A 26,808-nucleotide genomic window follows, 5' to 3' on the forward strand; every position below is an offset into this window, starting at 1 on the left:
AAAAGATAATTGGGGAAAATTGAACACTGACTGGATACTTGGATATCAAGAAATTAAAACTTTAGATTTATTTTAGAGATGCATAATAAAAGTTAATGAGTGGTATGTCAGAAATTTGCTTTAAAATAATCCAGTGTCAGGATGGTGGGGATAGGAAAACAGAGAGGTAAGTGGGTAGGGTAGAGATAAATAAGCTTCCCATGAGTTGATAATTGTTGAAGCTGGGTGATTGGTACATGGAGTTCATGATGCTACTTGCTCTTGTGTATGTTTGAAATTTTCCACGATAAAAAATTTGTTAAATCACTTGGGGAGCTGTATAAAGGTATGGATCCTGTACACTCCCTACGCCTTTCCCCACCCAAGAGAGTCTGATTTAATAGTCTGGGATAGCTTGCAAATTCATTTTCAACAGCTTTGCAGGGGACTCTAACGTGCAGCCTGTGTTGAGAACTACTGCTTTATATTATGTCCCAGGATAATCTCATCTTTTGCTTTAGCACCATCAGTATGCTGATAACTTCCAGATTTATGTCTCTAGCCCTGACCTTTTTCCTTGAGCTCTGGACTTGTACATTCATCTGCACTCTTGACATCATCCACTTGGAGTTCAAATAGGCATCTCAATCTGAACATGGCGAAAACTATTTTCAACCCTAAACTTGTTTCTTCTCGCCCAGTCCTTTCTATTTTAACAAATGGCACCACCTTCCACCCAGTTACAGTTGGTCAACAAATTGTTCTGATAAAAAGAAGGTCCTGTTGGAACAATGTTGTAGAAAAACTTCTTTATTCAGTCCAGAGAAGTTCTCATGTGACTCATGACTATTGAGCCTAACAAACACACAGTCTTTTTTTTTTTTACCATAGTTGATAGAATTGTTTTGATTTATCTTTAGCTCTCACCCCTCCAAAACCCCAACGTTTTGAGCCAGTGATTAAATTTGAGGGATGCTAATTTCCTTTTCAGGTTTTTTTATCAAAATATTTGGAGGAGTTGGGATGAAGAAGAAGAGGATGAATATGATTATTTTGTCAGATGTGTTGAACCTCGATTGAGATTGTAAGTATTTATTTATTTTATTTTTTGGTTTCTTTTATGGCCATACCCACGGCATATGGAAGTTCTCAGGCTAGGGGTCAAATTGGAGCTGCAGCTGTCGGCCTACATCACAGCCACAGCAGTGTGGGATCTGGACCGCATCTGAGACCTACACCATAGCTTGTGGCAACGCTGGATCCTTAACCCACTGAGTGAGGCTGGGGATCAAGCCCCAGTCCTCATGGATACTAGTTGGGTTCGTTACTGCTGAGCCACGATGGGAACTCTGAGATTGTTAAGTATTTATTAGTGGCCTTATACATGATGGGAAAAAAATAGCTATTTGTGGTTTAATTTCACTTGTGGTCTGTGTGGGTGTGTGTGTGTGTGTACACTCCAGAGTCCTGCAGATGGAAACAGACTGATATACAAGGAGTATAACCCATGGACAAGTTATTAAACTTGTACAAGTTCAGAGAAACCTACTTTTATCTATTTTTTTAAACTTTTTATTTTTTTACTTTATTTTTTTCAGTTTAGGCTACCCTGAGGCATATGGAGTTCAGATCCGAGCCATAGTTGCAACCAACTCTGGATCCTTTAACCCATTGTGTGGGGCCAGGGATTGAAATTGCATCCTGGTGCTGTAGAAACACCACCAATCCCACTGTGCCACTGGGAACTCTGAGAAACCTACTTTTAGTGTTTCTAAACCTACTTTTAGTGTTTCTAAAGTCTAAAAGCAGAGAATTCAAGAACATGTAAGTTAATAACTCACTTGTAAATTTGAATAAAACTCAATTGAGCCAATATGTTTTAAAAAATTTGTTAAATTCAAAGACAGTTCTTTGAAAACAGTGAAACTAATTGAATTATAGGAGATATTTTTCTTTTTGGCCACTGTGTGCAGCAGCTTGATGTGGGATCTCAGTTCCCAGACCAAGGATTGAACCTGGGCTAGGCCACTAGGGAGTTCCCTAGGAGAACTTTTTTTTAAAAAAGAATACTTTTAAAGACATATAGCTTAAAGTTTCTATAGTAAAACATACTAGGCTACACAGACTAACCTCAGAATGTTTTGTCAAGTTCTTATCCTTAAATCTTATTTGACAAATAGATGAAAATATTAAATAGTTAATGGTGAATAAAAATTTCCTAAATACCTAAACACATACCTAAATAAACAAAATACAGAAACACATTCTCCTGATTTATCATATTTTGGTAGGGAAAAACCCTTTTGTTATAAAAATACCCCCAAATTAACCGTGCACCTCAAATAGCTGTCCTGAAGATTTTGTTAAATGTGGCATTCAGTCTTCCACTAGATGGTACTGTAAGACCAGGTAATTTTTTGGTGCTTATACGTGTTAATTCAATAGGCAGTGCTGCAGTAAGAATATATTTAGACCTTGCATGCCCCCCCTTTCCAAATTTGTAGAAGGTAATCTTTTTCCTTACGTAAAAGATGATTTGGTTATATAAGACAAGACAGTAACCCTTTACATTTGTGTGGAACCCAATTCGATAAGTTGCTCTTAGTTTAAATAGTAAATAATAAAGAATATGTGAGGAGTCTAATTAATGGTTCTACCTGGTTTAGAATTTTGCATGTCTAATTTTTCAGCTTTTCATAAATCAGCTATGATTTCTATTTAGTCTTTCCAATTTTTTTCATTGTGCACTTCCTAGTTTCCCATAGTGTATTCAATAAAATGCCAGAATTTCAATAAGCTTGCATATTTTCTAGTTTTGATACACTTGCTCTTAAAGAGCAATGATTGGTTTTGATTGAAGGGGAATGTAGTGGTAGATGAATATCGTGTATCTGGCAAATTTGGTCTTTACTTGGAAAAACTGTATTTTGATTTGACAGCCTTACATGTTCAAACAATAAGAAATGATTTACATACACATCTTGTACATCACTGGCAGATGGGAAAGCATAATGGAGGAATTGTTCTCCGTTATGGAGAAGAAACCATGGTACTTAATGGGGAAACTGGAATGTTATCAAATATAGGCAGATTCTTTGTAAGGTCCCTAGGCTAAGACAGGAGTAGAGTTTTATCCACAGGCAAGATTTAAAGGGAATCAAACCATATTGTTTTGATTTTGCTCTGTGAAGTAAATATTTTTCCTATCTAATTCAACACACTGTGCTTCAAAGCTTATGGGTTTGAGACACAGATGTTGGTTCATTTCTTTCAGACTATGAGGCATCAGTTTAATGAGAAGAAATAAGCTGATTGGCATGGATATTGGAAATGCTAAGAAACTTATTTTGAAATTTGAGTCTTAATCTTCATAACTTAATAGACCTGATCAAGCAATCAGTGGTTTGGTCCCCAATTTCTTGTTTGCCAAGTGGATTTCTAGAATATCTTTAAATGAGTACGGATTAACCAGAGCAGACAAAATCCTTGCTTTTCAAGCTTCACCTAATTCATGTACTTGAAAAGTGGAGAAAACCGTTGTTTTATTTATTTTAAATATTTAAATATTCGCTGCATTTTGATGTAAATTTGTTTAGGATGTAGTTCTGTTTTTTCCCCCTTTATCTGTTTTAGAGCATGATGAAGTTAAGAAGACATATCTAAGTTCTCAACCTTGGCTGCACATTAGAATTCCCCAGGGAACTTTAAAAAACAAACAAAAAAACCCTCTGCTTCTAAAAACCAATTTGATTGGTCTGGATGGGAACCTGGGCACCTATATTTTTAAAAGCTCCCCAGTGATTCTAACATGCAGCCAAGGTTAAGCAGCTGTGGCCTGATTGAGTGTACTTTTAACTGATAAATAAAGCAATTATGTTAAAGCTACAGGTAATGACAATAATATTGCAGTTTATTTTTAGATCCATTAATTTCATATACATTAACTTGATTATTCATGAATTATTACATCTAGAAGTACATTTTTGTTCTGTCTATATATTTGAGAAGGTATATAAATAATAAACTTTTAATGCCAATAAGGGTGTCCAATACAAGGTTATTTTGTTTTAATCACTCTAGTAATAACAACTTATTTTTTTTCTCAGAATCTCAAGGCTTATGTTTTTGAAAAACTCTAGCAATATCCTGAGGGAATACTCAGCATAATTTTGCTCATAATTTTTTTTTAAAGTCTGTGGGAATGATAGTTTATTAAGCTACCTAGGGTCAGCTTATGCATGTGGTAGTCACAGATTGGGCCTTGAGAGGCTGACAGCAGTATATGGATGAGAGAGCAACAATTAGTGATCAGCTGTATGCACATTTGCCTCTCAAAGCAAGAATGTCCTTGAGGTCAGTGATCAGTCTTTTCACGTTTCACTTGAAATCTTACACAATGTCTTCTATTTCAATCGAATGTTCTTTTTTTTTTTTTTTAAATGGTTGATTTACAATGTTCTACCTGCTCCATAGTGTTTTTTTTTGTTTGTTTGTTTTTTGTTTTTTTTTGTCTTTTTGCTATTTCTTTGGGCCGCTCCCACGGCATATGGAGGTTCCCAGGCTAGGGGTCCAATCGGAACTGGAGCCACCGGCCTACGCCAGAGCCACAGCAACGCCGGATCGTCAACCCACTGAGCAAGGGCAGGGACCGAACCCACAACCTCATGGTTCCTAGTCGGATTCGTTAACCACTGCGCCATGACAGGAACTCCTCCATAGTGCTTTAAATACAGGGAAGGACAAGGTGATTTGAATCATTTTATATTTTTGATCCTCTAAATGTGGTCATGTAAACATTGTTATGAAACTGTTTGGGGTATCTTCCTCTGCATCCCTACTTCCAGATTACCCTCTGCCACCTAATTATTGATTTGAATCTAATATATGGAAAATAGTTTCTCATTAAGTAATGATTACAAATTGTACACCATGAACTTTCAGTGTTTCAAAAGCACAAATGTGGAGTTCACTTTGTGGCTCAGCAGAAACGAATCTGACCAGAAACCATGAAGTTGCAGATTCAACCCCTGGCCTCTCTCAGTGGGTTACAGATCCAGCATTGCCATGAGCTGTGGTGTAGGTCACAAATGCGGCTCAGATCTGGCGTGGCTGTGGTGTAGGCCAGAAGCTACAGCTCCGATTTGGTTTGACACCTAGCCTGGGAATCTCTATGTGCCTCGGGTGCAGCCCTGAAGAGACAAAAAGACAAAAAAAAACCCCAAAAAACAAAAAACACAAATGCTTGGATCTGAGGGGAAAATAGCAACTCCTCAAGAGAAAAATTAGTGATGTTAATGAAGTGGTTTTTAAAACTTTCAGTAGCTTCCACCTATTTAGAAAGATTTAACATGTTCCTGAGTTTTATGCCGTAAAACACCTTTCTTATGGGTGTTAGCTTCACAGTTTTCCGAAGCATATCCTCACTGTTACATGGGCTGTCTTAATGATGGGAAAATGTGTCTGAAAGGCAAAGAGATTTCATTTTGCTTTTAAACTTTCAGGCATTATGATATTCTTGAAGACCGAGTTCCTTCAGGACTTATTGTTGACTACCAAAATCTGTTGACTCAGTGTGAGGAGAGTTACAGGAAATTTTTAAATCTGAGAAGCAGTCTGTCAAATTGTAACTCGGATTCTGAGCAGGAAAACATCTCCATGGTGGAAGGGTTAAAATTGTATTCAGAGATTGAACAGTTGAAACAAAAGCTAAAACTCATTGAAAATCCTTTGTTGAGGTACGTATATCTTTGTCATTCTTAACTAGTTGGCATCTTTTCTAACCAGCTGTGTTACTGAGAACTGACAGGTCTGTTTGGTTGTTTTTTTTTTTTGTTGTTTTTAGATATGTATTTGGTTATCAGAAGAATTCTAATATCCAAGCGAAGGGTGTCCGTCTAAATGGTGAGAAGATCACTCACGTGGTGTCTTCCACTGTGACAACGGGTCTGCTGCAGTCCCTGCTCAGGGACAGGCTTTGTCCAGAGCCTTGTAAGGAAGAAATAGAAATTCAGGTAAAAGTAGGGCTTCTTGCTCCAGGTAGCTTTATTCCTTTTGATTTACCCCAGGCTTTCTTGAATTCTGCAGGGTGTTCACAGGCGTTTCCCAGAGCTGGTTTTCTGTGAAATGAGAAGTAGAGAGAGCTCTGCTTTTCCATAGCACTAGTCACTTATCAAGCATGCAGTGGGCTCAGTGCATAGCCAAGGAGCTACCTACATATGCCGTTTTGGCTCCTTTTTCAAAGTGAAACATGAAGGCACCTGGAGTATTGCTCAGGTTGCATTTGGGGATATATATCTGCAATATGTTGTTGTTGTTTTCTAGTTCCATAGTGATCCGTTGTCTGCTATAAATGCCTGCTATGAGGGTGACACTGTTATTGTTTGTCCTGGCCATTACGTGGTACATGGCACATTCTCCATTGCTGACTCCATTGAGTTGGAAGGTGAGTATGAAGAAGACACAACCAAACTCTTGCATGATATACTTAGGAAAACCATAAATCTCTGATCTTGTTGAAGCTCCAAGAACTTGATTTCAAATGAGTTGCCTTGAAACGTTAAGGGCTGTTGAAACATACAGGGGATTGACTCAGTGTTTGAGCAACTTGAGGTATGTTTCTTTGTGACATTTTAAGTGTTGGGAAGATGAAAATAAAGAGAAAAAAGACCATTAAGAAGAAGCATATTTCCAGATCGTAGGTGGTTGATGAAAAGGAAATCTAATTTCTAGAATTAAAAAAAACACTCCCAGCAATATTATTTTAAAGTTTCGTACTTTTAAATTTGTTGTCACTCTTACTTCATATGTGTTGTGGATATGTTGGTGCATAGTTTTTGTTTTAAATTTAGCTTATTTTTGTGAGAAGTCTAGGTCCAACTTGAAATTAGACCAACAAATTCTAAGGTGTACTTTTAGAACATTGATGTTGAAAGATTCTATTAAAAATAAATAACTTTATAGCAGTTATAATCTTTTTTTTTTTTAAGAGCCAGACCCATGACATGTGGAGGTTTCCAGGCTAGGGGTCAAACTGGAACTAGCTGCCGGCCTACAAACAATCACAGCAATGCCGAGTCTGCAACCTACACCACAGCTCATGGCAGGGCTGGACCATTAACCCACTGAGCGAGGCCAGGGATCGAACCTGCATCCTCATGGATCCTAGTCAGATTCGTTAACCACTGATGGGAACTCCAGCAGTTATAATCTTATTGTACATTGAGAGTGAGTCCTAAATGTAGGTTATTTTACACCTTGGTCCTCTGTATTTCCAGAGCACTCCACATTTAGATGCACCTGCTCAACTCTTTACCAAAAGAGCTTCAAGTTAGCAATAAGGCTTGTAATGCAAAAAATTGTATATCATTATGGGACTGGTGCAGCTGTTCACAAACTGCTTAAGCCATGTTCTTTATCTTTATCTTGTCAAAACTTCTTAATGGAAGCAAGACTGGGAGTTTAATGTCCTGCTGTTCACTAGTATATCACCTCACCCCCTTTTTTGTTTTATGTATGTAATTTTTGTTCTTTTTCTTCTCCAATATTTGATATATAATAGATGAGTGCTTATAAATAACACATCTGCAGGATAAATCATTGCAATAAAAACACTTTATTTTTTTGGCATAGTGCAAACAGCATTGCTATTATAGATTGTGTGCGTAAGCATTCTTCCTAGATTGGTGAGGAAATTATAATGTAATTGCCAAAGTATCATAAATAACCATATAGAATTCTGAAAGTTAAGTGTAAAAATGACTAAATTTGTGAGCAGAGGGCATTTCTGAAAATTTAGGAAATCCAGATGGTATCTCTAGTGTGAATATATGGGGTACTTGTTCATGAGTAAAATAAAAGTTTATCTGATAGCTTATCTGATCTACATCTGTACTTATAACGAGTATGTATTGAGTACCTACTCTGTGCAAAGTATTAACAGAATAGGATTTTTCTTTCTTGTTTAGATTCACTTAAGTGATAGCTTTGTGTTTTAAACTGCTAAGAATATATAACTTTGTAACTTTGTTTATGTGATAATCTGTTTATTCTCAATATTGGCTGTTCTTTTCATATTTTAATTTTTCTAATGATAAGTGATAGTTATAAAAATGTGCAAAATAGGTGTGGACACAAAGAATCAGGCAAAAAAAATAATTTACTTATAATCTAGTCATCCAGAATCCACATAGCATTCCCGTGTGTGTGGAGTCCTCTAGCATTCTCCAGTGCCCCTAAAGGCTTGTCTGTACTTTTTTCCCCCCTTTTTATGGCCACACCTATAGCATGTGGAAGTTCCTGGGCCAGGGGTCAAATTGGAGCTGCAGTCTACACTATAGCCACAGCAACACCATATCTGAGCTACATCTTCAATCTATGTTGCAGCTTGTGGAAATGCCAGATCCTTAACCCACTGAGTGAGGCCAAGGATCGAACCTATACCTTCACAGAGGCAATACCGGGTCCTTAACCCTCTGAGCCACACAGAACTCCTTGTCTGTACTCTTCAAACAGAAAACTTTATAGGTTTTGCCTGTTTAATGTAGTTAATTCTTTCATTTATTCAATTAAAGACTCAGCTTTAGGCCTTCTCGTCGTGGCTCAGTGATTAGTGAAGCCAGCTAGCATCCATGAGGACCCAGGTTCGATCCCCGGCCTCGCTCAGTGGGTTAAGGATCCAGCGTTGCCGTGAGCTGTGGTGTAGGTCACAGACACGGCTTGGATCCCTCATTGCTGTGGCTCTGGCGTAGGCTGGCAGCTACAGCTCCGATTGGACCCCTGGCCTGGGAACCTCCATATGCCATGAGTATAGCCCTAAAAAGACAAAAAGACCGAAAAAAAAAAAAAAAAAAACCCTCAGATTTAGACAGAGTTATTTCTCACAGCTTTGTCTTATGTGGTTCTTTTTTACAATGAAAGTCAGACAAAGTTCTCCAGTTTTCTGATGCTCCAATTTTTTTTTTCTTTTTAAGGCAGCACCTGCTGAATGCATATGGAAGTTCCCAGGCTAGGGGTCAAATGAGAGCTGCAGCTGCCAGCCACAGCCATAGCAACACAGGATCCAAGCCATACCTGTGACCTACATCACAGCTCACAGCAATGCCAGATCCTTATCTCGCTGAGCAAGGCCAGGGATGGTACTTGCATCCTCATAGATAATAGCTGGGTTTGTAACCTGCTGAGCCACAGCAGGAACTCCTTGATGCTCTGCTTTTTTATAATCCTAATTCAGAGGTCTGGTCTGCATTATTAGTTTAAGTTTTGTAGAGAACAATGTTTTTACTGGTTCGCAAGGTAAATTTTTCCAATAGCTAAAATTTTTAAGTCAGTTTGTCAGATTTTTAAGTCGATCTGTTTCAGAGAGTATAAAAATTAGAAAATCTTGAGCAATGCTTAGGCTTTTTTCAGACCTAATTACATTAGAAAAATGGAATCTCAGAGTTGGACTCAATAAAGGCTAAATACTTTACAGCTCTTTGACCCAGCTGTGAGTACTTAGGACTATTATCATTATAATTTTTATAGCAGTTTTATAAGTGAATTTAGTGTTGGAACTGGTATGAGATGGTTGATGGCGGGGTAGTCTTCTGATACATGGGCAAATTGAGGAATTGTTGTTATTGAAAATTGTATACTTTGGTATAAATTAAACAAGATATGTAGAGAGATAACTAGATTTTATTTAAATGCAGATAGGTTGACTGATGTCAAATATCATTTGAAGTCATTTGAAATAGGCAAACCTATCATAGTAGTTTTGTGCTTAAGACATTTCCCCTTTCCCATCTTAAACGTTCTTGCTTTCTTCCTTAGGATATGGTCTACCAGATGATATTGTCATAGAAAAGAGAGGCAAAGGAGACACTTTTGTGGATTGTACGGGTGCGGATGTTAAAATCTCAAGCATAAAATTTGTTCAGCATGATGCTGTGGAAGGAATATTAAGTAAATATCTTTATATTTCATTTACTATTTGTTGAGGCTTTGAAGGAAAACTTTACTTTCCCTGGAAGGTAGAATTTAATAAAATACCACTCTTGAGTAGTATGGAAGGCTGATTAATTATTTATGTGCATAGCTGGATGACTTAGGAAGCTTACTCTAAAGTGAAAAATAGTTTAGGCTACTCTTGAAAATTATTTGTTAGTTTAATATTTGTTTCTGTGTGGTCCTATTTTTCCTTCCAAACATTCTGGTATCATTCTTGGTATCCTTGACTTAGTCCTGGACTCAAACTAGCTATCTTCACATTGAGATAGTATTTGTTTACTAGGATCTGTTTCCCCTGTCTTGAATCAGGCCTCCTCTTCTCCCTTCTAGGATACTCATGAAAATTACTTGCTGATACTTTTTTTGTAATGAGTAGTGCTTTTTTTTTTTTTTTTTTTTTTTTGCTTTTTAGGGCCACCTTTGTGGCATATGGAGGTTCCCAGGCTAGGGGTTGAATCAGAGCTACAGCCTCCTGTGGCTCAGTGGTTAATGAAACTGACTAGTATCCATGAGGACATGGGTTCAATCCTTGGCCTTGCTCAGTGGGTTAAGGACCTAGCATTGCCATTGCCCTGAGCTGTGGTGTAGGTTGCAGATGTGGCCTGGTTCCCGAGTTGCTGTGCCTGTGGTGTAGGCTGGCAGCTACAGCTCCAATTTGACCCCTAGCCTGGGAACCTCCATATGCTGCGAGTGCAGCCCTAAAAAAAAAAAAAAAGACAAACAGAGCTACAGCCACCAGCCTACGCCATACCCACAGCAACATTAGATCCGAGCCACATCTGTGACCTACACCACAGCTCACCACAACGCCAGATCCTTAACCCACTGAGCAAGGCCAGGGATCGAACCCACAGCCTCATGGTTCCTGATTGGATTTGTTTACTCTGTGCCACAATGGGAACTCACAGTAGTGCTTTTTTTTTTTTAATATGATTTTTATTTATTCCATTATAGCTGGTTCACAGTGTTCTGTCAGTTTCCTACTGTACAGCAAAGTAGCCCAGTCACCCGAATAGTGCTTTTGAACTTGATTTTGCATTTTCGAGATCAGGCATTCTTTTTTAAGAATTCTGCTTTTAGATTTTGGAAAATAACTCAAAGTCGTCATCGTTTTATAAATTACGAATTTGTAATTCCAATAACAGAGTTTAAAAGAGAAGTATTTAGACTGTATCTAGTATCAGCTCTACGTTATTTCTAATATTGGAAAAGATATATTCCTTCTTAAAGCATTTGATTGCATGTTTTCATCATAGTCATTCATCGTGGCAAGACTACATTGGAAAACTGTGTTCTGCAATGTGAAACTACAGGAGTCACTGTACGAACATCAGCAGAATTTTTAATGAAGAACTCAGATTTATATGGTGCCAAGGTATGATAATCTGTTATCCTTTGGGAAAGTAGTTTAGGTTTATGCTGTAAATAAGTAAATAAAATAAGAAAATACATTTAAAAAAAGAACTCTTGTTCTTCTTTTTTAAAGAGGTTCAGATACTTACATGTACTAAGTTGGCCAAACTCAATTGTAAAAGGTTCTTCTTAGCATTTTCAAAACAGAGATTAGGAAGAATATAATAAATCTCAGTTATCTGTCTTACCTTTTTTCCCCCCCTCTTTTCTTATTGTCATAACTTTAAAAGAAATTAGACTCTTAGAGTTGTAACTTTGTAAATGATGTTGTAGCAGTTGAAGTTTGGTTGCTTTTTTTAAATTAGATTTATATTTTGAGATAACTGTAGATTCACATGCTATTGTAAGAATAGAGAGAGAGCCTGTTTGTGTACCTTTTACTGGTTACCTCTAATTTAATATCCTCCAAAAATATAGTACAGCATCATAACCAGGATAGCATTGATTCAGACAGGTCGAATATTTTGATCACTATAAGCATCCATCATCTTTCCCTTTTATGGTCATAACTACTTACCTGTCCTTGTGACACTTGGCACAGTTCTCTGGAGCTCCATCCAGGTTGTTGCATGTACCAATAGGTTCTTCTTTTTTTTTTAATTGCTGAACAGTGTTCTGTGTGTGGTTGTTCCACAGTTGAACTATTCACCTGTTGAAGGACATCTGGGTTGTTTCCAGCTTTTGTCTTTTGTCAACAAAGCTGCTGTAAACAGTAATGTACAGGTTTTTGTGTGAACATTGTTTTTAGTTTTCTGTGGTAAATGCCTAGGAGTGCAGTTGCAGGTCATATGATTAGTTGCATGTTCACTTTTGAAAAGAAACTGCCAGGAGTTCCCGTCGTGGCACAGTGGTTAACAAATCTGACTGGGAACCGTGAGGTTGCAGTTCGATCCCTGGCCTTGCTCAGTGGGTTAAGGATCTGGCATTACCATGAGCTGTGGTGTAGGTTGCAGACGTGGCTCGGATCCCCGTGTTGCTGTGGCTGTGGCGTAGGCCAGTGGCTACAGCTCCGATTTGACCCCTAGCCCGGGAACCTCCATATGCTGCGGAAGCGGCCCAAGAAAAGGCAAAAAGAAAAGAAAAAGAAAAGAAACTGCCAAACTATTTTCCAAAATAGCTGTACCATTTTATATTCCCAGTACGATCCAGTTTCTCCATATGCTAAGCAGCATTTGGTATTTTCACAGCTTTTAAATTGTGTGTAGTTTTAATTTGCATTTCCCTAGTGGTTAATGATGTCAAACCTTTTTTCATATACTTATTTGCCATCCTTATCTTCAGTGAAATGTCTGTTCATGACTTTCACCCATTTTCTTTTTCTTTTTTTTTTTTTTTGTCTTTTTTGCCATTTCTTGGGCCGCTCCCGCGGCATAGGGAAGTTCCCAGGCTAGGGGTCTAATAGGAGCTGTAGCCACCAGCCTACGCCAGAGCCACAGCAACGCGGGATCCGAGCCGCGTCTGCAACCTACACCACAGCTCACAGTAATGCCGGATCCTTAACCCACTGAGCAAGGGCAGGGACCGAACCCGCAACCTCATGGTTCCTAGTTGGATTCGTTAACCACTGCGCCACAACGAGAACTCCTCACCCATTTTCTATATGTTTTTTCTTTTTTCTTTTTATATGTTTCTATATGTTTTTTCTATATCTTTCTATATGTTTTTTCTTTTTTACTGTAGAGTTTTTAAGTTCTTTATATATGAATCTCCAATTGGGTATGTGGTTTATAAATATTTTATGCTCATGTAACTTGTTTTTTTCATTATCTGCACATGGGCTTTTACAGAGCAAAGTTTTAAATTTTGATGAAGCCCAGTTTATCAGTTTTTCTTTTTATGGGTTGTACTTTTGCTATTAAATGTAAGAACTCTTTGTCTAGCCCTGGAGTGTAAAGATTTTATAATTTACATTTTACACTTAAAGTCATGATGTATTTCTGAGTCAGTTTTGGTATAAAATGTGAATTTTAGGTCAAGGTTCATTTATTTGGTTATGGATGTCCGATGGTAACTGTACCATTTTTTGAAAAGTGTCCTTCCTCCAATAAATTGGTTTTGTATTTTTGTCGAAATTAATTTGAGTATGTTTGTGTGGGCCTTTAAAAAAAAAAAAACAACAATAAACTCTTTTTTTACTCTTTTTTGGCTGCCCTGCTGTATATGGAGTTCCCAGGTCAGGGGGCAGATCTGAGCCATAGATACAACCTCAGCCACAGCTGTAGCAATGCTGGATCCTTAACCCACTGTGCTGGGCCAGGGATTGAACCTGCATCCCAGCATTCTCAAGAGGCAGCCAATCATTGCACTACAGTAGGAACTCCTGTGTGGACCTGTTTCTGAATACTCTATTCTGTTCCACTGATCTCTGTGCTTACCCCTCCAATACTTTCGCTATATATTAAATTTTGAAATTCTATCGACTCTCACTTGTCTTTTTTTTTCTTTTTCTTTTTTTTTGGCTTTTTAGGGCTGTACCCGCAGCATATGGAAGTTCCCAGGCTAGGGGTTGAACTGGAGCTGTAGCTGCCAGCTACAGCCACAGCTACAGCAATACGGGATCCAAGCCATGTCTGTGACCTGTACTACAGCTCACAGCAATGCTGGATCCTTTAATCCACTGATTGAACCCGTGTCCTCATGGATACTAGTCAGGTTTGTTACCACTGAGCCATGGTGGGAACTCCTCACTTGTCTTTCTAAAAATTGTTTCAGCTATTCTAGTTCCCTTGCCTTTCAGTATACATACATTCTAGAAAAATCTTGTCTATATCTACAAAAAATCTTGCTAGAATTTTGATAGGTCTTTCAGTAAATCTATATATCAGTAGAAGGAGAATGGGCATCTTCTTTTATTTTGAGTCTTTCAATCTGTGAACATGGTATATCCCTCTGTTAATGCAGATCTTTTATTTCTTTCATTAGCATTGTGTAGTTTTCCACATAGAAGTCTTGTATGTGTTTTTTTAGGTTTGTACCTAAATACTTCATTGTAAGTGATAATATATTTTTAATTTGTTGTGCTTATTGCTAGTATATAAATACAATTGTTTTCATATTCATGTTTATATCCCATGACCTTGCCATCCCTTCTTACTAGTCCTAGAAGTGTTTTTGTAGATTGCATGGAATTTTCTACATAAATATGTCATCTGTGAATAGAGACCGTTTATTTCTTCCTTTCCCATCTGTAAGCCTTTTGTTTCCTTTTTTTGATTTATGGCACTGACTAGAACTTCCAGCAACATGCTGAGTAAGAGTGGTGAGAGGAGTAATCCTTAACTTGGTTCTGAAACTAGGGGGACTATATTCAGTATTGTACTATCAAGTGTGAAGTTTTTTGGGAAGTTCCTTTGTGGTGCAGCTGGTTAAAGATCCAGAGTTGCTACAGCTGTGGTGCAGGTCACGACTGTGGCTCAGGTTCAACCCCTGGCCCAGGAACTTCCACATGGCATGTCCAAAAAAGAAAAAAGTGTGGAGTGTTTTTTAGTTTTATTGAAGTGTGGTTAATTTACAAGGCTGTGATAATATTGCAGTACAACAAAGTGACCCAGTCATACAAATATACACATCCATTCTCTTTCAGATTCTTTCCCACCTAGATTATCACAGAATACTGGGTAGAGTTCTCTGTGCTATATTGCAAGTCCCCATTGGCCAATTGTTCTATATACCTCAGTGTGCATATGCCAGTCCCAAACCCCTGGTCTAGTCCTCTCACCTTTTGGTAACCATAAGTTTTCCAAAGTTTGTGAATCTGTTTGTGTTCTGCAAATAAGTTCATTTGTATCTTTTTTTTAAGATTCCACACTTAGGTGATATGATGTTTGTTTTTCAATCTAACTTCACTTAGTATGATAGTTTCTAGTTCTATCCGCATTGCTGTAAATGGCATTATTTCATTCATTTTCAAAGCTGAGTAATTTTCCATAGTATATATGTCCCACATCTTCTTTATCCATTCCTCTGTTGATGGACATTTAGGTTGCTTCCATGTCTTGGCTATTGTAAATAGTGCTATAGTGAGCACTGGGGTGCATGTATCTTTTTGAATTATGATTTTTCCTGGATAGATGCCCAGTAATGAGATTGCTGGATCATATGGTAGTTCTATTTTTAGATTTTTGAGGATCCTTCATACTGTTTTCCACAGTGGTTGTACCAATGTACATTCCCACCAACAGTGTAAGAGGGTTCCCTTTTTTACACACCCTCTCCAGCATTTATTATTTGTAGACTTTTTGATGATGGCCATTCTGGCTGGTGTAAGATGGTACCTCATAGTAGTTTTGATTTGCATTTATCTAATGATTAGTGATGTTGAGCACCTTTCCATGTGTTTTTTGGCCATCCATATGTCTTCTTTGCTTTTTTTTTTTTTTTTTTTTAGGGCCGCATATGTAGTATATGGAAGTTTCCAGGCTAGGGGTCAAATTGGAGCTGCAGCTGCCAGCCACAGCTACAGCAATGCAGGATCCAAGCCATGTTTGTGACCTATATCACACACAGCATATAGCAATGCCAGATCGTTAACCCACTGAGTGAGGCCAGGGATCAGACTTGCATCCTCAAGGATACTAGTCAGGTTCTTACCGACAAGCCACAATGGGAACTCTTGCCATATGTCTTCTTTGGAGAAATGGCTATTTAGATCTTCTGCCCATTTTTTGATTGGGTTGTTTGTTTTTTTGATACTTAGCTGCGGGAACTATTTGTCTATTTTGAAGATTAGTCCCTTATTAGTTGCTTCATTTGCAAATATTTTCTCTCATTCTGTGGGTTTTCTTTTTATTTATGGTTTCCTTTGCTGTGAAAAAAAATTTTTTTTTTCTTTGTAGGGCTGCACCTGTAGCATATGGAAGTTCCCAGGCTAGGGGTTGACTCAGAGCTGCAGAGCTGCAGCTGCTGGCCACAGCAACAGCCATAGCAGCTCAGGATTTGAGCCACGTCTGCAACCTACACCATAGCTCGTGGCAATGCAAGATCCTTAACCCACTGAGCAAGGCTAGGGATTGAACCTGCATCCTCATGGATATTAGTCAGGTTTATTACCACTGAGCCACAATGGGAATTCCTTTATCCCTTTATTTTCATCCTGTATTATTGTGTTTGAAGTGAATTATAGGAGTTCCTGATGAAGCTCAGTGGGTTATGAACCCAGCTAGTATCCATGAGAATGTGGGTTCAGTCCCTGGCCTCGCTCAGTGGATTAGGATCCAGGGTTTCCATGAGCTGAGATCCAACTTCTAGCCTGGGAACTTCCATATGCCACACCTGCAGCCCTAAAGAAAGAAAAAAAAAAAGAGAGAAAAAGGAAAAAAAAAAATTAAGTGAATTTATAGATAGTGTGTAGTTTGGTCTTTTTTTTTTTTTTTAATGATTTTTGGTTTTTTTTCACAGTCTTTTTTTTTTTTTTTTTTTTGGTCTTTTTACCTTTTCTAGGGCTGCTCGCATGGCATATGGAGGTTCCCAGGCTAGGGGTTGAATCGGAGCTGTAGCCACTGGCTGACGCCAGATCCATAGCAACACAGGATCCAAGCTGCATCTGCAACCTACACCACAGCTCACAGCAATGTTGAATCCTTAACCCACTAGCCAGGCCAGGGACCGAACCCGCAACCTCATGGTCCTAGTCGGATTTGTTAACCACTGCGCCAGGATGGGAACTCCCCACAGTCTTATTTTTTAATCCACTTTACCAATCTCTGTCTTTTAATTGGGGAACTTTTAATCCACTTTACCAATCTCTGTCTTTTAATTGGGGAACTTAGGTCATTTACATTTTTTGTAATTAATGTAAGTCTTTATTTGGCAATTTTTAAGTGCTTGTCTGGGTATTATAGTATATATGTGCATAACTTACCACTGTTTACTGATGTCATTTCACCAGTTTAAGTGAGGTATAGTTACCTCCCTCAGCATTTCTTTTCTTTCTCTGTCTATAATGTAATTTTCTTCAATATTTCCTCTCTATACGTCTAGAACCACATTAGATAGTATTGTTTTTAGTTTAAAAAGTCAAACATGGGAGTTCCCTTTGTGGCTCAGTGGTAACGAACCCAACTAGTATCCATTAGGGTGTGGTTTCTATCCCCAGCCCTGTTCAGTGGTTAAGGAGCCAGTGTTGCCATGAGCTGTGGTGTAGGTCACAGATGTGGCTTGGACCCCTCGTGGCTGTGGCTGTGGTGTAAGCTGGCAGCTGCAGCTCCGATTCAACCCCTAACCTGGAAACTTCCATATGCCACAGGTGGTGTGGCCCTAAAAGGAAAAAAAAAAAAAAAAAAAAATCAAACATAATTTAGAAACTCAAGAAAAGGAAACCTATTTTATTTACTCATATAATTTTTCTTACTGAGTATTTTCTTCCTTTTTGATGTCCTAAGATCTCCCCTTTAATTGTATCTTTTTTGTTATTAGGCTTGGTCTACTGATGACAAATTCTCTTCATTTTCCTTCATCTTAGAATGTCTCAATTCCCTTCATTCCTGAAGAAGATTTTCATTGGCTATAGGATTCTAAGTTGACAGTTCTTTTTTTTCAGCCCTTTCAAATTTCTTCTATGTCACTTTTTTCTGGTCTCCATGGTTTCTGACGAGAAATCCTCATTTGAATTTTTCCATAATAAATAAGGTGTTGTTTTTTCTGTAACTTCTTTTAAGATATTTGTTTTTTGTTTTTCTTTTTTTCTCTATTCCCCCCCACACACCCCTCCCTTTTGTTCTTAAGCTTTCAGAATTTTGATTATGATGTATCTTATGGATTTCTTTGAGTTTATCCTGTTTGGACTTTTCTCACCTTCTTGAATCTGTAGGTTTAACATCTCATACCAAATTTGGGAGTTTTTAGCCATTTGTTTGAATTTTTTTTTAGCCTTACCTTCCGTTTCTCCTCCTAAGACTCTGTTGACACAAATTTTGAATCTTTTGTTATTGTCCCACAAGTCTATGAGGTTTTGTTCACTTTTCTTTTTCAGTATATTTTCCCTGTTGTTCAGACTGGATAATTTCTATTGTTATTTCTTCCATTTTACTGATTCTTTCTTTTCTGCTATTCTAAGTTTTTTATTTCAGTTATGGTATTTTTCAGTTCTAAAATTTCCTTTTGGTTCTTTATACTTCTGTTTCTTTACCGAGGCTTTCTATTTTCTTGCTCAGCCTTCTATTTTTCATTTGTTTTAAATATTTTTATAATTGCTCATGAAAGCCTTTTTAAAGTGGCTTTTAAAGTCATTGGCAGCTAATTCCTACATCTCAGACATCTTGTTTTTGGCTTCTATTGATTGTCTTATTCAGTTTGACATCTCGTTGCTTGGTATGACAAGTGATTTTCAACTGTAACTTGGACATTTGTATTATATTATGAGATTCTGAATCTTCTGTTTTAGGTGGGCTTCTCTTACACCACTGCAGCAGGGTGTAGAGTGGAGGGTAGTACTTTGTTACTGCCAGGTGGAGGTCGAAGTCCAGGTACCCTCTTTGGCCTCCACTGACATCCAGGTTGAGTGGGAAAGCTTGTTTCTGCTGGATGGGGGGTGAGAATTTCCGCTTTCCACATGTCTCTATGACACTCTGGCACATGGCAGTGGCCTTGTTACCGTGGCAGTGGTTAAAGTCCAGATCCTCCCCAAGGCCTGCTCTGACACCACCTGAATAGGGAAGAGGTGAGGCCCCTTGTTAAAGGTCAGGTGGGGGTACAAGACCAGGCTCACTGGGTAGTCTCCACAGGGAGGGGGCCTTGTTATCAGCTGGTGTGGATGAAAATCCTTTACCTACCCCAGTGTGGCTGTTGGGGTGCCTGGTCATGGCCTCAAGAGGGTGGAAGTCTAGACTCCCCTTTGGAATTTGCTGGCATAGGTTGGGGGTGAGCCTCTGTTTTTTTTCTTGTGGTGTTTGGTTAGAATAGAACTGTTATTGTTTCAAAGTTTTCTGTCCTTCCAGACTGCCTGGTCCTTTGACTGGCGAGAACAGGCTTTAAAGAGGCATTCTGGTCTGTCTGTCTGGTGTTTATGGATTGCAAGTTTCTTTAGCTTCATGCCTGAGAATATCAGATGAAAAGAAAACCCAGGAAGTGCACCACTGTTTTGGTGTCACTCCTCAGGTGTAGAAGTGTCTGGCTGGTCTGCCTTCTTTACTGCATTTTTCAATCTTTCTATGTTGGTTTTATATATATTGTCCATGCTTTTTACTTGTTCCATCATCTTAGAAGTGGCAGCCTCAGAGTTCCCATTGTTGCTCAGTGGGTTAAGAACATGACTAGTGTCCATGAGGATGTAGGTTTGATCCCTGGCCCCGCTCATTGGGTTAAGAATCCCGCTGCACGCTGTGGCGTAGTTCACTGATACAGCTCAGATCTTGCGTTGTTGTGGTTATGGTTGTGGTGTAGGCCGGCAGCTGCAGCTCCAATTCACCCCTAGCCTGAGAACCTCCATATGCTGCAGGTGCGGCTGTAATAAAAAGAAAAAAGTGGCAGCCTCTTCAGTTCTTTGTAGTTACCACATATTCGTTCAGTTCATAGTATATTTTGTACATGATTGTCCCATTAGGTGGCTGCTGATTTATTCTTCTAAGTTTTTCAGTATTCTTGATAATTTGCTATTTAACTGTTTTGTTGTATATGTATTTTTTAGTGTTATAACTGTTAAGTCTTTTTTTTTTTTTTTTTTTTTGTACATAACTACAAATTGAAGATCTTAGCTGAAGGCCCATTTTGTAGATATTTTTACCTGTGTAAAAAGAGTTATACTGGTGTGTAGTGGACCATCCCACTACATACATGTTTTAGTAATTGCTAAAGGGGGAAGTAATGAATATGTTCTCATGGCATACTGCTATTCTTAGGGAAAAAACTCAACGTACACGCGATAGATGTGTCATAAATGGTTACTAGCAACTCTTATTCCAAAAATTATTTTATAAATAGTTTTAGAGGTTTGAGTGAACCATTTTTACTTACCAGAGTGCCTAGCATGGCATCAGGATATAGTGTATTCCTAATACTATTACACTTTTTTGTTGGTACCATGTGGTGCTAAGGGACATTTGAATTTGCTACTAATTTAACAGGTGTGTGGCCATGGGGACATTAAATGTTTTAACTCATAGAAGTGATTTTCAAATTAGATTGGGATATCTTTAACCTGGTATACTTTAAAAAATACAGGGTCTTTTTTCTATCTACAACCTAACAATATTTTACTAGAGTTGAATACTGTTCTCCAACCAATTGAGTATTTCTCAGAGGATGGTCATTTTTATTAGTAAGTGCATCTTTCAACATGATTGTTAAATGACTTTGGGGTGAGCAGAGTCAGAAGACTGATTTGTTCAGAATGGAAGAGAGTGAAACAGTAATCAAGTGTTGATACTCTGAGCCATGGTTTTGTGTGTGCATGTGTGTGGTATTTGAAAATGATAAATGATAGACAACTTGCTGGAAGCGAAACAAATGGGAATGTTGATTAGGAATTTCTAATGAAACTTTCTATAATCCACTTTACATTTGCACTGTGTCAAAGTCTAGGAAGAGATTGTAATAAACCTTCTTTTATAGTCCTGCCTCTTTAAAACTGATTGTCGGAGTTCCCGTCGTGGCGCAGTGGTTAACGAATCCGACTAGGAACCAAGAGATTGCGGGTTCGGTCCCTGCCCTTGCTCAGTGGGTTAATGATCTGGCGTTGCCGTGAGCTGTGGTGTAGATTGCAGACGCGGCTCAGATCCTGCATTGCTGTGGCTCTGGCGTAGGCCGGTGGCTACAGCTCCGATTCAACCCCTAGCCTGGGAACCTCCATATGCCGCGGGAGCGGCCCAAGAAATAGCAACAACAACAAAAGACAAAAGACAAAAAGACAAAAGACAAAAAAAAAAAAAAAACTGATTGTCACTCCCTTAAAATGTAACTTGTAGGGTGCTGGTATCGAAATATATCCTGGGAGTAAGTGCACCCTGTGTGACAACGGGATCCATCACTGCAAGGAAGGCATTCTCATTAAGGTGAGCACCTGCGGAGACACCCTCTTTCCAGGTTAGAATGGTTTTACCTAAGAAATAATTATGTTTTATTAAATTCCCATTTTGGATTCTATTGGGTTTTGGTTTTGAAAAGCATAAACAGTATATAAATCTTAATCATATAAGTAGTTGGTAGTTGATAGTCTTTTGTGAGGATTCTTTGCTGTCTCTAGATCTGCAAAAGTGACAGAGGACTGCTGTGTCCCTCAGAGCTCAGGCTGCGCTACCACATATTAATAAGCATAACTTTCTATTTTATTTTTAGATTAGCCTGAAAAAAAGTGAGAAGCTTTTTAAAGTAGGCAGTGTTGAATGTACCAATTTCTTAAAACGTTTGTTTTCAATGTCACAGGACTTCTTAGATGAACATTATGACATTCCCAAAATATCCATGGTGAACAACGTCATACATAATAACGAAGGTTATGGTGTTGTCTTGGTAAAACCTACAATTTTCTCTGACCTGCAAGAAAATGCCCAAGATGGAACTGAAGGTATGCTATATTTAGTAATTTTCAAAACAAAAACCAGATCTGATTTATTTTATTTCACCATTAAATTCTGATCAAAGATATGATCTTCTCTTTAAAAAAGAATAGCTGGCATATGCTTGGGCACAGAGATAGAGAGGCCTGGTAAAGCTATAACATTATGGAATCTCAGAGTAAAAGAAACTTTCTAGATCACCTAGTTCAGCTATTTTTTCAAAACCTTGATGTGTGGTTTCTGTGGTCATGCAGTTCCCTTCTTATCATGCTTGGCTTTCTGTGAGTTTGTAGAGTAAGGATAAGCCTATGATGGCAATGCTGGCTCCTGCTGGCATTTGTTAAGGATGGAGGCAGATAAATGAGTGTGCCAGGTTGACGACTGCATTTGTGGAGGGGATCAGAGTTTGCCTCTATTTTTTATTTGTAGAAGTAAATGCTTCCTTGTTAGCTCTCTTTCTTGGCAACAAAGCTGAGCTACTCAGTGGGAAATTCATGAATTTCAAGCCATGACCCAGATCATTATGATATCTCAGTCACAGAGAGGTATTATGCATTATCATGAGTGAAGAAAGTTTAAAGGATGATAAACAGTCCTTCATGCTTCAGGATCCATTCTGGCTATCCGGTCTTTTTCTCCTTAGTTCTCTAGGTCAGAAGTGCAGGTGGGCTTGGCTGGGTTATCTTCTTAGGGTCTCACAAGGATGAAATTGAGGGATCAGCTGGGTAGGCTCTTATCTGAAAGTTCTGCGGGGAGAATCTCCTCCCAAGCTCATTTATGTTGTTGGCAGAATCAATTTCCTTGAGGTTGTAGGACAGAGTTCTTGCTCTCTCTCTCTCTCTCTCTTTTTTTTTTTTTTGCTGGCTGTTGGCTGGGGGTTGCTCTCAATTCTTGCCCCATGACCCCCTAAGCAACAGAGAACCTTCCTTAGCAAATCTCTCATGCTTTGAAACTCTTCATGCTTTCCTCTTCTTCATCCAGTCAGGGAAAACCCTACTATTAAAGGGTTTTGTGATGAGGTTAGGTACACCTGAATCGCCTCCTTTTTCTTAAGATAGCTGATTAATAACCTGAATTACATCTGCAAAGTCCCCTTGCGATTGCTATTTAATGGTCATGAACATAACACCAGGGAATAAGCATCATGGGGCCATCTAGACTTCTTCCTGTCAGAATTCTGGCAGTTACTTTAGTGCTGTAATTAGCTGCTAGATTGAGAGTTCCTTTAGGGAAAATAGCACTGTTTTATTTATCTTTGCTTCTAGCTTCTAGCACGGTGCTTAGTGTAATAGTAAATGTCCAGGAGATGTCTTCTGAGTGAATGAAATTCAAAATAGGTGGTTCTGGAGTTCCCGTCGTGGCGCAGTGGTTAACGAATCCGACTAGGAACCAAGAGGTTGCGGGTTCGGTCCCTGCCCTTGCTCAGTGGGTTAACGATCCGGCGTTGCCGTGAGCTCTGGTGTAGGTTGCAGACGCGGCTCGGATGGCTCGGATCCCGCGTTGCTGTGGCTCTGGCGTAGGCTGGTGGCTACAGTTCCAATTCGACCCCTAGCCTGGGAACCTCCATATGCCGTGGGAGCGGCCCAAAGAAATAGCAAAAAGCCAAAAAAAAAAAAAAAAAAAAAGGTGGTCCTGGAGTTCCTGTCGTGTCGCAGTGGTTAACTAATCCGACTAAGAACCATGAGGTTGTGGGTTCGATCCCTGGCCTTGCTCAGTGGGTTAAGGATCCGGCGTTGCTGTGGCTCTGGTGTAGGCCGGTGGCTACAGCTCCGATTCGACCCCTAGCCTGGGAAACTCCATATGCTGTGGGAGCGGCCCAAGAAATGGCAAAAAAAAAGGACAAAAAAAAAAAAAAAAATAGGTGGTCCTATATGAGGGTCACGAACCTTGGTATGAACTGAAGACAGCTGCTCGTTGAGATTCTTAATGGCAGAGAGTTTATAAACTCTAGTCAGGTGACAGCAGGAATCCTTGGCAAAAAAAAAAAAACCTTGAAAGCTATGATAGACTGTGGGAGGAGATATGTTTTAGTTGGCTAGTTTGTATATTTAACTATTTGTTAAAATTTTTTTGTTTCTTCAGAAAACAAAGCACTTAAAATTCAGACAAGCGGAGAGGCAGATGTAGCTGAAAGAGTGGATCTAGAAGAATTGATTCAGTGTGCAACTGGCAAAATGGAGCTTTATGCAAGAGCTGACCTTTCTGAGCAAGGCGAAGGCAATTATGAAATTGTAAATGAACTAGTTGCTGCCTCCACACAAAAAGGCCAGATGAAGAAAAAAAGGCTGAGTGAACTTGGGATCACTCAAGCCGATGACAACTTAATGTCGCAGGAGATGTTTGTTTCAATTGTGGGGAACCAGTTCAAGTGGAATGGGAAAGGCAGTTTCGGCACATTTCTTTTCTGACCACTATGATGTAAATAGATAGCAAAATATTGGATTTTTGCACATGCTGCCCCAAGAATCACTGCTGCTATTGTACTTTGCTTCATGTCCATATTTTGTGTCTGATATATTCAATTGGGTATGAGTGAAATGTAGATTTATTTCTGTCTGCAGATGTTGTACATAAAACACTCTTTACAAGCAGGATCATACAAACACGTAAAATAGAAAATATTTGGAGATTTCTTCTCTGGAAAGTCTTGCTTGCTCAAACACATAGTTCTCATGTTAAGCATATTAATAACTTTCTAGTAAAATACACTTTAGCACTTCATAGAGGAGGAAGAGAGGCAGGGAATGCAAGGTGAGTGTACAAAAATGCAATATGTTGTCCAATGTGCAGTATTCTTATAGTTATCTTTTTATCCCAATTATAACGAGTCTAATCTCCATGCTGTATTTGCAGAATACTTGTGTTAAAAGCTTTTGTGATTGGGAGGTTATCTGCCTAATCAGACTTATTACTGAGAATCTGAGTGGGATACCTTTTTATGTTGAACTATGTAATAATCAAAATAGCAATAGATAGCGTGGCAGGTTTGAAACAAGTGAAATGCATTATTCAGAGCTAATGCATACATAGAGCATTCTTGCTGTCGCTGAATATGAATGATTAAAAAGAAGGTGCTTTTCTTTCACCATAACAGTATTCTGATCAAATTTGTTCCATAGTCAAAGGGATTACCTGTACAACCTACACCAGCTCTGTGTGCTTGGTATTATATTGTAAAACACAGCTTTTAAAATATTTATATTTTTAAAAAGTATATGTGACATTAATATTCCTACTGATTAAAATTGTAATGATGAAATAATAAATTGAATCTTGTTATATTTTCCAAATGCATCATGGACATGTGCCTGTCGTAGCATGTGTCATCCTTTGAAGTACATATAATAGTTTAATGTTTCAGAAAGAGTATTAAAATTTTTCCTCAGCGCAGTTGTGTCTTAAATTTCAATAAATTGTAATTCTTTTCAGGTGCTACTAAATGTAGAAGGATATATGTTAGATTTTTTGTTTGACCATTGAAAGGCATTTTTCTTTTACTCTTTAAACCTATTGCAAAAGTAATGCTAATTAATTCTGCATTGGAGTTCCCATCGTGGCTCAGTGGTTAACGAATCCAACTAGGAACCATGAGGTTTCGGGTTTGATCCCTGGCCTTGCTCACTGGGTTAAGGATCCAGCGTTGCCGTGGGCTGTGGTGTGGGTCACAGATGCGACTCGGATCCCGCGTTGCTGTGTCTGTGGTGTAGGCTGGTGGCTGCAGCTCCAGTGGGACCCCTGGCCTTGGTACCTCCATATGCCACGGGAGTGGCCCTAGAAAAGGCAAAAAGACTAAATAAATAACTAAATAAAAATTCTGCATCAACTTGAGCCAAGTAGTTATTTAAGAACCATTTACTCAAAACAAAACAAAACAAATCAAACTGGCTTTCTGATTGAATTTCCATTTTTATCTTTAGTTTAGACTGTGTATTTTCTTGTAACTTGCTACAGTGTCAAGAGAATGACAGGTAACAAGGTAAGGAAAATTAATGCCTTCTTTGTTCCTTGTTAGAGCATGATGGTTCTTCAGGTTACATTTCTATCTTAGTTTAAATCTAACCTTATATTAACTTTTCAAATTACAAGTTAATAATGAATAGGCCTACTGTATTCTTATTTAAGTTACATAGTGTACATATTGCCTCACTGGGGAGAGTTGAACATCTCAAATAACTTAGTGCAGGGGGTATAGAGAGGGCCCTGGAGGGATGTAGATTTGACATTTGAGTGAAAACACTGATGTGGAAAAAAGACTGTCCTGTCCTTATGGTCTACCCTTAGTGTGACCTTGAATTTATGGTAGGTAGCAAAAGCGCTGTACCTTGACTTGAGTATTGCTTTTTTGAGATTCTCTAGAATATCTCCTTCAGTTTCTTATTCTGTGGTTGTGCCACAGATGAATATATTTTCATTCATCAGCCAGAGGTCATTTGATCTCAAGTGTGTATATCCTACTTTTCTAGAACTTCAACAACTTCTAAGAGTGAAATGTCCACCTTCTAGATTTGGCTCTTTAAGGGACAACTGAAGAAGATACATATGTAACTCCGATGAGCACCTAAGGAGTAATTCCACTTATGTTTCTTTATAATTCTATTTGCTGTTTCTATTTTTATTTCTTTCTAGGAAAGAAGGTTCCACCGGCTTCCATGGAAGATGGGATGAAATTGATAGGTCTTGATGCAGATGTTATGCATGGCATTTACCTTTATAACATTTTATTCTGTGAGTAAGAATTTTTATATGTATACATGAAATTTTTAAAGTTGTAACGTGTTAAAAGTGAACATTCTCTGCTTTTCCCAATTCTCACTATTAATGGAAAAAAATACATCCTTTAATTAAAAAAAAACAAAAAAACACATGGTATAATAATGCTCTGAAAATTACGTTTGCTATTTTCCCTTAACCTATTATAGAAATCTGTGCCTGTGCATGC

General features: G+C 38.5%; 1 protein-coding gene across 2 annotated transcripts in view; it reads left to right on the plus strand.

The window, feature by feature from the left end:
• Nucleotides 1-25,135, plus strand: part of SHCBP1 (SHC binding and spindle associated 1) — a 33,811-nt gene extending 8,676 nt beyond the window's left edge. Inside the window, exons 5-13 of one of the 2 annotated variants that reach the window (XM_021094249.2) lie at nucleotides 971-1,063; nucleotides 5,481-5,714; nucleotides 5,822-5,990; nucleotides 6,301-6,421; nucleotides 9,790-9,921; nucleotides 11,223-11,341; nucleotides 21,279-21,365; nucleotides 21,736-21,877; nucleotides 23,952-25,135. In XM_021094249.2, coding sequence (XP_020949908.1) covers nucleotides 971-1,063; nucleotides 5,481-5,714; nucleotides 5,822-5,990; nucleotides 6,301-6,421; nucleotides 9,790-9,921; nucleotides 11,223-11,341; nucleotides 21,279-21,365; nucleotides 21,736-21,877; nucleotides 23,952-24,277 — 1,423 coding nt within the window. In that variant the 3' untranslated portion in view covers nucleotides 24,278-25,135. Of the gene's footprint in view, nucleotides 1-970; nucleotides 1,064-5,480; nucleotides 5,715-5,821; nucleotides 5,991-6,300; nucleotides 8,297-9,007; nucleotides 9,922-11,222; nucleotides 11,342-21,278; nucleotides 21,366-21,735; nucleotides 21,878-23,951 lie in introns of those variants that run through there. The other variant, XR_014805962.1, reaches the window with a different exon arrangement.
• Nucleotides 25,136-26,808: the final 1,673 nt, after the last annotated feature.

The sequence above is a fragment of the Sus scrofa genome, chromosome 6, assembly GCF_054392235.1.
Source record: "Sus scrofa isolate SSC_HxYL_T2T_F1_AM1 chromosome 6, Sscrofa_HxYL_maternal_Yorkshire_Landrace_v2.0, whole genome shotgun sequence".
Classification (NCBI taxonomy): domain Eukaryota; kingdom Metazoa; phylum Chordata; class Mammalia; order Artiodactyla; family Suidae; genus Sus; species Sus scrofa.